Source organism: Contarinia nasturtii, unplaced genomic scaffold, assembly GCF_009176525.2.
Source record: "Contarinia nasturtii isolate CC-2019 unplaced genomic scaffold, AAFC_CNas_1.1 Cnas_scaffold_220, whole genome shotgun sequence".
Lineage (NCBI taxonomy): Eukaryota > Metazoa > Arthropoda > Insecta > Diptera > Cecidomyiidae > Contarinia > Contarinia nasturtii.
This window is the reverse complement of record NW_022197577.1, coordinates 568,111-581,951: the sequence shown is the minus strand read 5'-3', so window position 1 is coordinate 581,951 and position 13,841 is coordinate 568,111. Positions and strand designations below refer to the sequence as shown.

General features: G+C 33.5%; 2 protein-coding genes across 3 annotated transcripts; one reads left to right on the top strand and one right to left on the bottom strand.

Moving 5' to 3' along the window:
- Nucleotides 1–4,480: 4,480 nt before the first annotated feature.
- Nucleotides 4,481–11,961, top strand: LOC116337020 (cGMP-dependent protein kinase 1). Of its 2 annotated transcripts, none has more exons than XM_031761302.1 (9): nt 4,481–4,842; nt 8,533–8,697; nt 8,769–9,824; nt 9,886–10,040; nt 10,107–10,222; nt 10,334–10,544; nt 10,735–10,966; nt 11,056–11,405; nt 11,470–11,961. In XM_031761302.1, the coding sequence occupies exons 1-9, from the start codon at nt 4,759–4,761 to the stop codon at nt 11,630–11,632; spliced, it is 2,532 nt and encodes an 843-aa protein (XP_031617162.1). In that variant the 5' UTR covers nt 4,481–4,758; the 3' UTR covers nt 11,633–11,961. The 2 variants fall into 2 exon arrangements, with proteins under 2 accessions (XP_031617162.1, XP_031617161.1); XM_031761301.1 differs by having other exon boundaries at nt 8,518–8,697.
- Nucleotides 11,962–12,608: 647 nt separating this feature from the next.
- LOC116337214 (ATP-binding cassette sub-family C member Sur-like) lies at nt 12,609–13,805 on the bottom strand. Its single transcript, XM_031761611.1, has 2 exons — nt 13,158–13,805; nt 12,609–13,030 (listed from the first exon to the last, which is right to left on the bottom strand). Exons 1-2 carry the CDS (start codon nt 13,803–13,805, stop codon nt 12,857–12,859), a joined length of 822 nt encoding a protein of 273 aa, XP_031617471.1. The 3' UTR covers nt 12,609–12,856.
- Between the last annotated feature and the right edge of the window lie 36 nt (nt 13,806–13,841).

The following is a 13,841-nucleotide window of genomic DNA, read 5'->3' as shown; positions in this document are numbered from 1 at the left end:
CACATGTTTATGCGCACGCAAATTTTTAAATAAAATCAGAATTTGACAAAAGAAAATATTATATATTTATTTTATTTTTGCGCGCAAATTCGATGGTCTTTTGCAAGTGGATCAGATCGTGATCAAGACGTCCTAAACTATGCGATTTTATTTTCCACATGCTTGAACTAAAATTTGACTTCTCGTCTCAGATATGTGAGATAACATTACATAACAATTGTACAAGAAATGATTGTACGATACATGTATTGTTGAAACGAAGACAAGATTCTTGAATAAATTTCGAACAAGGAACAACTCTTAAAAGTTATCTTTCAATTAGTATATTCAATGTTTGCAATGTGGGAAATGAAAAGTTTTCATAATCTGTAATATTTGTGCGAAATAGGCGAATCAAAACCATAGAAACTATTCGATGCGCTCAAGTTCACATATTGTCATAAAAGCTTCTGAGCTGCGAATGGTTCATGATGCACAACAGAATTCAAATTCAATCTTGTACTCTCCTTTTGTTTGTATGTGTGCCTATTACAAAAGGCCAAAGAAAATATGAATTTCTTGAAGTGGTTCTCGATGCTTGTTGTATTCTCATTGTTTGTCGTCCCAATTCTGACTACATCTATGTGTACATTTCAACACTCACTTTCAAGCAAATTAAATTTTGATTATTCATAGCTGTCATTGTGTATGCATATTCATTAGTACGGAGACGACGATTACGCATTATTACGTTACCGCCTATATGAAATGATAACGAGCATTTATTAATTATTATAATTCATTTGATGTGAATATAATGGTGCACAATGTAGAGTTGTAGACAGCATAATCGATGTCGTTCGAAAGAATTTATTGAAATGGTATACATACTTTTTTCCCAGTGGTTTTCTTTGGCTTCCGCTAAGGGACATCAAATTATAATCGTTTTAATGAAAGAAGTCATCAGCTCGTTCCAGCAGCAATTAAATAATACATGTAAAAACGACTAAAAACTTAACGGCAGTTTCCATTTCAATTTGTAGATAAAATTGCACCACTTTTCAGTTCGAAAACAAAGCGACGTTTTGAAGTTAAAGTTTTCGATTCCATTTAGAATAGAAACACCGCGAAATTCGGGAACTGTTCATATTTTGCGTTTTTATTCAATTTGGCAATGAAATAAATAAAACAGCACAAACTGTCTGTTTCTATTCCATTATACGACAGCTGTTGTTATTTCGTTAGTTCAATAAAGTTTTTTTTGTCAGCCTTGAAATAAGAGACAAATTGAATTACTGCGAGAAAGAAGTTCTTAACATAGCGCGACTTTTTAATCCTCTATTTGTCGATGAAAAAAAAGATTTGACAAGCAATAAAATGACATTAGAATAAGACAAATTAAATTATATTATGTAGTAAAATACGACTTTGTCCACTTTACCGATCATTTCCGAAAAGGTGTCTAAATCAAGCATTTCGAGACGTTCAAATGTTGTAGATTTTTTTCAATACAAAAATGTAGGTTTTTGTAGGAATCCTGGGGGAAAGATGCTTATTTTGCTACATTTTCTACAAAGTGCAATTTTTAGGACTGCCGAAACGGAGCATATCCAAGAAGTTCACTTTTGGTTCAAATGAAATTGAATCCTTTCCAATTTCTTATGTTGTGAATTCGGTCGGAATCTCAAAATATAATTGGATTTAAGTCTTTGTTGTTTGCACTCCCATCAATATTCATTTCAGAACGAAGCAAAATCGTTATGAGAATTCGTTTGCTTCGTTCAATAATAATAAAACATCGATTTGACATAATGGCATTTGTTGCGACGACCATTTGCGTCATTGAATTTTGAGTCGCAGATGTTGAATATATATTTTCGATAGTTTTACAAGTAGTTCTGTATATTCAATGTACAATTGTTGTCTTGACTTATTCCCATTTGTAACGTAAAAGTTTACATTTTGCCATGATATATACGGTCTATATAAATTAAATTGATTCACAATTTGAATTTGTGATTTTTGTCTCGATGCATTTATACGCTGACAAAATGTGTGCGATGGTTCACGTGGTTTGCGAATCGGCAAAAACCGCCTCGAACTAAATTGATGTTTTATTTATTGTAAAACTTGATTAATAAATTCTTCTCTCTTTTTTTTGCGCACATTGTGTCTTCAATAAACATATATGATGCCTCCAGCCTAGTTCGGTATCATTTAAAAAAATATAATACGAAATTGTCATATATACCAAATAAGACGTTTAGACGAATGCGAACTATAAATTTGTATTTTATTTGAAAAAAAAAAAAATCGTCGTTATGGAAACACTGTGTTCCACTTGACTTTATGAATTTTTATTGCTGTTCTTATTAATTCACTTCGTAAAAGTAAATTACAACGTATTAAGATATTCTGGATCTCGTTTTTCAGCCATTATGTAAAATGGATGCCAAATGAAAAGTTCAGCTCCTTTTACCAGTTCGAACGACAATATACATTTGGTCGATCTTCTTTTTTTTTGGTCGATCTTCTTTTTTAGTTATCTAATCTAGTGCAATCAGATTGTGACACACATTTTTTTGGTAATTCATTGTTATGAAACGAATATACAGAAAATCTATAGAAAATGAAATCAAATTACACTGAAATCGGTTTGAAAATAGAGCCAGCCCGAAAATGCCGATAAAAATATTGTTTGCCTGTATATTTTGTAACTTTCGTTTATACAAATTTCAATTTATTGAGCCATTGGGACAGCGAGTCAAAAATGAAAATAGACAATCGGTGTTACAAATGATTTTATCAAAACAAAAAATCAACATTGTGTCCTATTAACACATCACCGCATGCGATACATAGATTTTTAATAATCTCACGCGCAAAATCATAAAATCCAACTCACACAAAACTAGTTGAGCCCAAAGAAGAGAGACAAAAATATTATGGGATTGTGGCCAAAACATTATATTAATTTAATCGATTTGCGAAATGCACACTTTTCTGGTTCAATAGGTCCATAAATTGATTTTATAGCGCCAATTCGATGAATGAATATTTATGCTAATTCCAAATTACATACCACTAATGAAATTAGCATTGTGATTATTATATGCCACATAAATATTGAGATAGATGAACAAAAAATTTGCTTTTTTTATGACGACCACAATTGAAAATCAATAGAAAAAGTTAACAATATTAATTTTTCAAAATGTTTAAACCATTTTATTAGTTTGAATTAATAAAATTACCGTTAAAAATGTACATTTCATGAGATGATAGTTGAGCCGGTTTTACCGCAATATAGAACTTTTTCTTTTTGATGCAAAAATATTTCGTCGATCTTTTTGGCATTTTTTTTCATTGGTGATCAATGTAACAATCGCTTTGTCATAAAAATTCACAAAACAATTAACAAGTCCCAATGGGGAAATATGTATATAAAAATTGGTTATTTTCGTGCATTTTATGTGCTAAAAAATAACATGACAAATGTGCACAAAATGTTTCCATTCACATGTACATTTCGTACTTTGTACTAAGTACATATAATCGGAAACATTACGTACACACTTTCCCATATAAATTGCCGTTACAAAAATGTACACACTCATCTATAGAAATATCGTTACATTTTCCCCATTGGGGTATTTTCTTGATTTCAAAATTTCAGACTTGAGCACATCAAGACATCGTAGTTATCCATCGTTTTTAGCAAATCAAATAAATAATAATAATTTGTTTTGAATTACCATTTTGTTGATAGACCGTCCTTGAGAATCTCAATTTGAGATCGATAGCATTGTATACGCATGGGAAATTTTGCCACTTGAATTTTTAATCATAAAATTCCGGACATTGTGCAAAAAACTGGGCAAAAAGTGAAAAGAAATGGGCGAGAATAAATACGAATTGATTACGGCCATATCATGACCGATTGTTTGAAAATGTGTTTGTGATGCCGCGTAGTATATCGATGAGCATTTGTAACGTAAAACAAAACCCAAAATGTTCTATCTCAAATACCATAACATAATATAAATAAAATTACATGCTACTTGAAAACATTTAAAATTCCAATACAACCGCATCGAACCCGCTTTAATTTAATCAACAGTCGAATGTATGTGCTACTTACTATTCTTTTTCGTATTCATTTCTTCCATATTATTTACGCGATGATTACAGTTCTTCAAATGTTCAATTCTCACATCCAAACCAATTCACATTTGTGTTTGTTTGTTTCTCTGTATTTCGTCGGATTTTTTTGGGTGATATGTGTTGTATTTTGGTTATGAACAACATGTTGCACGACAAAACAATGTCGGAACGCAGAAGTGGCAAGTGTTTTATCGCGCACGCCACAGCCGATAATAGCATGTCAGTTTTAATTTAAAATACGAACGAAACTGAAGCGTCTGTGATCGTTTTATTGCCTGTGTACGTCGTGTATTTTCTTTGTGCACAGCATTTCACTCTCTAGCTTAAATTTACGTCTCCATACAAGCAGTTTCAATCGATTTGTTGGCTGGAGCGTATCAGGTTGTCGAGAGTGAAAAACAAAAACCTGCTCCGGCAAAAATAATAAAACAAATTAGAATTTTCAAGTGACATTGAAACATCAGTGAACGATTAATATAGTTTAACAGTTAAATTAAACACGAATAAATACGTCGATCGACGACAAGTGTAAACTAAACGTAGATTTATTGGATTCACGTGAATTTAAGTGTTAATTTTGGTAGTGTTTGTGTTATCGAAAAGAAACTAATAAAAATGTCGTGCTTTTCGAAATTTTTCAAAATTCACAAGTCATTCGATTTGCCAGTGCTGAATTCGGTGCCAGGAGTTGTCACAAAAGTAATTTTCACATATACCATATACAGTCAATTTTAATCGGATATGGCTTTCATTGTTTTTGTCAACGTCTCTTTATTTAGAAAAAATAATATATATATATAAATATTAATTGCTTTCGCGTCTGTACCGAGTTTCAGAGGGTTCTTTTTATCTCAAAGTAAAGAGATGATGTAACGATTTATAATATATCATTCGAAATGATCAAAAAAGCGTCATAAAATTGCTTAAATTTCAATCCAATCGATCACAGAATAGAAGAGATATAGAAAAAATGGAGTAGCCTATTGAAAAAAAAATGGAAACTATCAAATCGAATTAAAGTATTTATTTGCTAACTCCATCATTTTCAAGCGTGATCGATTCGTGAGATTGTTGAATATAAAAAAATCACTTGTAATGGCAACAATAAACGATAGCCGACGGTGCCACTCCAGCAGACAATCTTCCCTTGATGTATCACATAAACAGAGTGCAGTAAACATGAAAATAAAACCAAACACACACACATTAGATAAGATTTCACGCGAACAAAGCGCCGATTTTGTTCAGGTGTCGACGACACACAACTTTACACACCACGTCATATGAACGCGCGGCATTTTGTGTCAATTGTAAATTATTCATTTCTAACGATGACATGGAAAACGTAGCCGCAATTTAGAACTTATCATTTTTGAAACTTTGAACCCTTTCGAAATGTATGATTTCGGCTATTATCTACAATCACAAATCGATCCAGATGTTTTCGATCGCCTCAATTACATTTTCATTCTCTCTCTATTTACAATTTTATTCTATCTGATTAATAATAATTGTTGAGTTTTTCAACATGATCCCACCCAATTCGACATGTATATTTTTCTCACTTCATTTTCGGTTATAAATTAGATTATTTCATCGACTTTCCATTTGGAATTGTTATTATCAATACAAGTATTTTCAAACATCTTGAAAATAAAATGAAATACGAAATATGCGCCGTTGCACAGTCTAAACAATATGACGAACAATAACATTTAAAAATGTAAAATAAATTTGCGTGAAAATATCCTGACGTAATAAATAAATAAATAGCTCGTTAGAAAATTCGCAATAAATTCCAAGCGAGTGTGAAACTGATGCATACTCAAATTCGATAGAAATATGGTTTGCAATTTTTTCTTCTGAAAATTTCAAATAATAATTTTTAGTTTTAGTAGTTTTACTAGTTGCGAACGATTGGAAATAGCCGCCTCTTTTTTTTTTCATTTCAACTTTGGTTGCGATGCAATCACTTTAATTATATTCATATATGATGGTGAGCAAATGAAATCACATGTACAAAATGTGATAACATTGTTGACAGTGCGATGTCAGCTGAGAGATAGGCTTTTTTAAATACACACGTGCCTCATCTTGATAAATTAAACTAGACCGGAATCAAACTCGTAATTTTGTGCACGGTCAACCATATAGTATATATATTCTGTCTTTGGGTGGTGAAGCGAGATGATCGCATGCAGGAAACAGTCGATTTAACGAATTAATCGATGTTTCATCTGTTTTCAATGGCTGTTTTTTTTGCACACATTATAAGAATAATTAGAATTGTAATTTGAATTTCAGAAATCCAACAAGATCTAGAAATTTCAAGAAACCGTTTTTTCTCTCATATCGACGTCAATTCAACGTCAAACGTAATGAGTGTCATCCTTATTGAATGTTCAATCGATTTCGGTGTATTTTTTTCTATTAAAAAGTCTATTAAGATTCAAGGCGAGTAATTGACAATTGCAAATAATTAAACATGATAAGATATTTGGCTACTGTCTATATTTGTATGTATGCCGCCGCCGCCAACAACATTAACAGCGAAATTCGGTGAAATCTCTGCCCATTTCGAGGCGCAACCATTGTTTAGTATCTCTATGGGTCGACATAAAACTTAAATGTATGTCATTTACACATGCATATGTGCGTATCACCAACACGCACACCATATAAATGCCATACGCATTGTATTTATCGATGCATAGCAAATTACCGAAAATGAATTTTGTTTAAACAAAATCCAAATCGGCGGTGCGTTCACAATGGCTTTTCAAGAGTGTACAATAAAAATAAAACTGATAATTGGCGAAATAAGCGAAACAACAAATGCTAAACACGCGCAAAACACAAATAACAATCGCAAACAACAACAAAAACAAAGTACATACTCTAAATCAAGTGAATGCGAGAGAAAAAAAAACGATTAGCAAATAGTTATAAAATACACACACACTGTTTGTTACTGGTGCTATGATGATTTGTGACGCTACGCGTATCACAGCACCATTCTCTCGCTTGCCGAAATTTACTGTTTATTGTTTTTTCCCATCATCATTTTACATATATGCGAAAACATTTTTTGAAAACACACCAAACTTAATTGTAGCTATATATTTTTTTCTGGTCTCTGGTCGAGAGCTGGTTCAGTACGGATGGAAAATTGCAAAAATTGAGTTTCGAACAAACATCAAACATTGAACAACCAAATGGTAAAAAGTGATAAATTCTCATTGCAACGCTTCAAGTGTTTGTTTTTATTTTGTTTCGGAAAAGCATTTGAAAAATTGTTTGTCTATGTGGTAGTCAAGTTGGCACAATCATTTTTAGCTCGTACACAAATTGAATATTGTAGAACAAGAGAGAAATAGTTAGTTGTTTATTGATTTTAATTAACTTGATGGTTGTGTATGCCACACACTTCAGTACGTCAATGCGATAGTTGTTCGGTTGATTGTGATGTGCGACAGCATCATCGATATTGATGAAAAATATGGAATCGCCCCATATCATGCGCGTCATTTAAACTCTATTCCGATATCAAATAATAATTGGTTTGAGTTTCATGCGAATTTAACTGAAAATAAGAGCCTTGATCTGGTTTGAAACTCTTTTTTTTTTGTTTTAATTTTCGTCACATCTGCGCGTCTCTTCTCGAAATTATTCTGGAAATGGATTTCTCCATTCTAGATTCGTAAATAAATTAATAGAAGAAAACACATTGAGTAGAGAAAAAAACACACGGTGATGATGATGATATAAATGAAATAAAATTGGCGTCAATTATTTTGCATGAAATGATATTGTGCAAACGCCACAGTTCATTATTATGAAATATTGTGTGGATTTATGATGAGATAGAAAATTGTATTTAAGATAAAAATCGGCATCTCTTTTAACCTTACGATAAAAATTACTGACCTTGCTCGCATGCAAATTTGTTACGTTCATGGTCGCACTTTTTTTTCTATGCAAAATACATTTTGACTGATAATAAAGGCTACTTTTGGTGTGTATGATATCAGCAGATAGGAAAATTTCCCAATCGTATTCTTTTATCGAAATGGTTCTTATCGTTACAAATATTTCTCTTTTGAAGTGTCTGTTCAATCAAAATTTGTGATTGGTAAGGTATCGGAAATAAACATCTCATAAAATTCAATGCTTATTTTTATCACCGAAAACAATCTTTGCTTTGATTTTAATCAAACATCAACACTGTGCTTATGAAGCTTGCTTATGGGTGTATGAAAAATAAATAATAATTCATCAAATGTTTTGCAGTTGCTTTTCCGCAAAAGACTAAATATTTCGCTTGTTTGCCAATGATTTTTGTAAACTTCAACCACTTCACTCATTCAACTTCAGACATTTTCCTTTCAGAAAAATGCCGAATTTGACATGGACACAATCGACGATGAGAAGGTATCACAGAAGGGTCGAAAATCAAAACCAAATCGAAATGGTAGCATTGCCAACAATCGCATATCACCGCGAGCATCTCAAGTGACCGTGGAGTCAAATCAAAATGGTGTTATATCGGAAAAGGTAACAAATCGATTATTTTCTTTCAATTTCAACAATTTTATTCGATAATTATTTAAATGTTGCTTTTGTAGAAAGAGCTAAATCACGAATTCGATTATGAGAAAATTTTAAATCCAAAGCCACTCGAATTGCCCGATTCCTTATCAATGAAATGTGTGCCAAAGCAGACCCTCGACGATTCATACTATGAAGATGAATACCCCCGAACGCATGAACCATCTGCATCAAGTTTATTCGACGAAAATGATCGCCAAAAGGCCGACTCAGGCATTGAAACCGATGACATCGAAGAAGCACATAAATCGGTTAGTTTTTCAGAAAATGTAAAGATTTTGGGCGAGAAAAAATCAACGGAAACCAAAACATCGACAGCAGAATCAAGTCACAGTAATTCGGTGGGCGGTGAAAGTACCGACAACAATAATTTTGATGATTCATTTGCAAATTTCGACGATACAAGCGAAGCGTTAAACGAACAGAATGAAACACGATCTCGGACGAAAAGAGAAGGTGTTATCGCTGATAGTATCGATCAGAAAAGTACGCGTGATTTTGATTTGGATTTAAAAGTGTATGAAAAAAGTGAAGAAACGGAAAAACTCATAAAATCAGCAATTATTGCCAATGATTTTCTCAATAATATGATGGACGCAGAACGATTGCAGGCTCTTGTTAACGCAATGATTCCGCAAGTTTTGAAAGCAAATAGTTATGTGATAAAAGAAGGTGAAAGTGGAAATCAATTTTATGTATCGGCCGAAGGTGAATATGAAGTCATTAAAAATGGTGAAATTATAAAAATATTCGGTCCGGGTGTTGTTTTTGGTGAATTGGCCATTTTGTATAAGGCTCGTCGTTTTGCATCGATTAAAGTAAAAACGGATGCATTTGTTTGGGCGTTGGATCGAAAGATTTTTCAAAAAATTATGATGAAAACTGGTAGCCAGGAAAGAGAACAGAATATTAAATTTTTGAGTTCGGTTCGTGTGTTGCAAGGCGTTTCAGAGGATGTTTTACATAAAATTGGCGATTTATTGAAACGTGAATTTTATGCGACAAGTAGCACCATTATTAGACAAGGCGATCAGGGAGATAAGTTTTATATCATTCGTGGCGGTAGTGTGACGGTAAGCTATTTAAATTTACAAAATTATTTGGAGCGAAATATGACATTTATACTGGTTATAGGTAACAAAACGCATGAATGACGGCGATGTTCGTATCGTTGGAATGCTGAAGCGTGGCGATTACTTCGGAGAACAGGCATTAATTAATAAGGCGCGTCGTATGGCGAATATCATTGCAAATGAACCGGGCACTGAGTGTCTTACATTGGACCGATCGTGAGTAACTCAAAAACATTGCCTAATAGAAACCAAAATTCATTTTTCGCTTTCTCATTTAAACAGAGCGTTCATTAAGTATCTTGGAAAATTGGAAGAATTGAAACAAAAACCGATCGATCAAATTCCAGATGAAGAAGGTATCGTTATACCAGCACCGAATAAAAACGTCATAAGCCCACGTAAGTTGATGAGTATAGAAAATGGAATTTTCAAGCGCGTCATTGCGACGCATTTTTTTATTCGCCTTCATTCTATTTATTTGTTTGTTTCATTTTGTTTTGATAATGTAGTTTATGATCACATACAATTGTCGGACTTGGAAATAATAGGCACGTTGGGTGTTGGTGGTTTTGGACGCGTGGAACTCGTACAATACGATAAAAAAGAAACATTTGCACTGAAAATATTGAAAAAATGTGAGGTAGCAAGCCAAGGTCAAATTGAGCACGCCTACAGTGAAAAAGACATCATGTCATCGTGCGACTCATCGTTTATTGTAAAGTAAGTGAATATTGACTGCAATTGCACCATTTCTCTCTTTCTTTCTTTTGTTCCTTGGTTTTTTTCCTTTCGTTTCTCATTCTACTCACCCCATCTCCACCTCTTTGCGCCACTCTCGCTTTTTATAAACTAAATGTATTGTTATTTTGTCATTTTTTTTCTTATCATTCATCCTTTGCAATTTGCGTAGATTGTACAAAACCTATCGCAATCGAAAATACTTGTACTTTTTAATGGAATGCTGTCTGGGCGGTGATGTGTGGACACAACTTCAGAAAACGAAATGTTTTGAAGAGAAAACATCAAAATTCGTAACAGCATGTGTTGTTGAAGCATTTGATTATTTACATACACGTGGAATCATTTATCGAGATCTAAAACCGGAAAATTTAATGATTGACGCCGATGGATACGTCAAACTAGTACGCAATTATTATTCTACATTTATAATGATCGTCTGTAATTTAAAATAAATTATTCTGTGTTTTTTTTTCTTGTTCACCTCCGCTAGGTTGATTTTGGTTTTGCAAAACGTGTCGGACCGAATTCGAAAACATGGACTTTTGCTGGTACACCTGAATACGTTGCGCCCGAGATTATATTGAATAAAGGACACGATCGTGCTGTTGATTATTGGGCGTTGGGTGTATTTATTCATGAACTTTTGCTGGGGAAACCACCGTTCCGCGGCAAAGACCATATGAAAACGTACAATTTGATACTACGTGGTATTGACGTTGTAACCATGTCACATAAAATACCGAAAAGTGCACAACATCTCATTAAAGGCTTGTGTCGTCAAACGCCAACTGATAGATTGGGATATCAGAAGAAGGGCATTGCTGACGTAAAGAAACATGCGTAAGAATCTATTGTGTTTATAGTTCGATGCGATTTTTTTATTTGGAATTAATTGCGATTTCAGGTGGTTTGAAGGATTTCAATGGGACAAACTAGAAGATAGAACACTTACGGCACCGCTCAAAAGACCCATCAAAAATAATACCGATTTATCAAACTTCGATGAATACCCACGTGACAGTGATGAACCACCAGATGAACTTACTGGATGGGATGCTTATTTTTAAAATTAGTTTTAATTTTATTATCATTTTTATACTATATTTTATTCTTTTACTAATTATTGGAGTAAATTTACACCAAAAAAAATGTACAATTTATTTTCGATTCGAATTTTTGCATAAAGATCACACTTTGTACCCAATCCAAAATGGATATGCTCATTAGTGCAGGCACTAAATGTTATGAAATATATTTTAAATTTAAGAAAGTCAAATGAATGTACTATACGTACCTTATTATATCAACATAATCGACATATTTTGAAGACTTTTGTTTGAAATGCAAGTTAATCTCAATAAAATGAAATGAATTCATTTAAAGCGGTGGCAAATTACATATAGCTTCTGACTAGGATCGAGGTAGAATTACATCCCCTGGATAACGGATTGAGAAAGTACATCTGAACAAATTCTTCGAAAAGACCTTGGTCAGCATTTTTAAAGGCGTAAATTTTTTCAATTTCCAAGAGTTTTGCAACGAGTTCCAAATTCTTACGTTTTGCTATCGTTTTTTCTTTGTTGATCTAAATTCTCGCATACCGTGAACAATTGTGATTGGAGTGGAATGAAAAACCCCCTTTTGTTAGCTTTTTTAGAAAAAATGATTCGGATTTGCTAGTTTTTTTTATATGTAAATGGATCCTCTTTAAATTTCGACCGTGTCCATGTATGAAGCTTAAGAAGCCACCTTAAGAAGCTATCAAATTACATATAAACTATAATTGATGGCTGCAAATACTTCACACTCAGACTTTCATTTTTTACTAAATATATTGCAATAAATATTTCTATAGAATAAAAATATTTGATAGCTTTGAATGTATGCGTGAGCCGAGATACGTGTGCTACACACTTCATTTCCCCTTCGGAACGCTGTGTATCACAATATATTTAGTAAAAAATGAAAGTTTGCTTCGACACACTCCACATGTGAAAGGTTGTGATTGATCGAAAAATGTTGTTGAAATAAAACCCAGGTGTAAACATTGTTTTAAATAGTTTCTTAGCGTTATACATTAACCAATAATTACAATATCGATACAAAGCCGACTAAACAACTTAAATTGACAAAAAAAAATACCATAAAGAGAAATATGACACAAAATGCTTTGGCATAGTAGTTATACGAGACAACTTATGAAAAGTGTTAAAACAACACAAAACGGTATGTTTGCTAAAATACTGTTGGCTGAAATATGACCACTCCATCGGCTCTATTGGATATGTTCCTTAAAGTTTTTCATCAGGTAAGTAAGAGTCGTGGCTCTGAATGGATGAGTATAACATTGAAGCAAATTTTCCAGCGCATTTGTGCCGAAGTTCATTGGGTGTTCCTTCCTCAACAATATTACCATTATCCATGACAATAATTCGGTCGTAGTTCAAGAGGGTTGTTAATCGATGCTGTCGGCGAAAGTAAAAAAGTAAATAAATCACAAAGCTCCGCACCGAATAGCCACGAAAATAAATATATAAATATTTAATGCAAATAAGTGTGTAAGAGTGTGAGTGATTGAGTGTGTTTACTTACAGCAATTGTGATAATGGTTCGACCATGAAATGCTTTATTTGCCGCCTCCAATAGTGCTAATTCAGTTGATGCATCCAATGAGCTAGTCGCTTCATCTAATACTAGACAAACTGAACCCCTTAGCACAGCTCTTGCTAAACAAAATAATTGTTTTTCGCCGCCACTAAATACATTGCTGCCATTATCGACAATGTGTGTATCAAGACCGGCAGCCATCGAAACAATAACCGGTTTTAATTGGGCCATTTCCAAGCTATTCCATAAATCTAAATCCGTATAGTGGTTGCTTGGATCGAGATTTTCACGTATCGTGCCATTAAATAACATCACATCTTGCGGTATTATTGATAATCGGGTTCGTATCTCGTCTGTGTGAATTGTTGCAATATTGACATCATCGATAAAAATGTGGCCCGAAACGATGTCAACCACACGAAACAATGCCATTGCAAGCGTTGATTTTCCACTACCGCTACGTCCACAAATACCCAATCTTTGACCGGCCGGAATCCGTAAATTTAAATTCGTAACAATGTTCACGGTCTGGTTCTCATAACGCAACGACACATTTTCGAACGATATCGTTCCGTGGTGCGGCCACGATATCGGAACCGGTTCATCTATATGTCGATCAAATTGTGGAATCATCATGAAACGAAAGATAAAGAGAGGGAGAGAGAGAGA

Coding starts and splice junctions, on each gene's coding strand:
- LOC116337020 (XM_031761301.1), top strand. CDS start 4,759: ATGTCGTGCTTTTCGAAATTTTTCAAAATTCACAAGTCATTCGATTTG. Junction 8,698..8,768: donor ATGGTGTTATATCGGAAAAG/GTAACAAATCGA, acceptor TTGCTTTTGTAG/AAAGAGCTAAATCACGAATT. Junction 10,967..11,055: donor CCGATGGATACGTCAAACTA/GTACGCAATTAT, acceptor CACCTCCGCTAG/GTTGATTTTGGTTTTGCAAA.
- LOC116337214 (XM_031761611.1), bottom strand. CDS start 13,805: ATGATTCCACAATTTGATCGACATATAGATGAACCGGTTCCGATATCG. Junction 13,031..13,157: donor GAACCATTATCACAATTGCT/GTAAGTAAACAC, acceptor TTTCGCCGACAG/CATCGATTAACAACCCTCTT.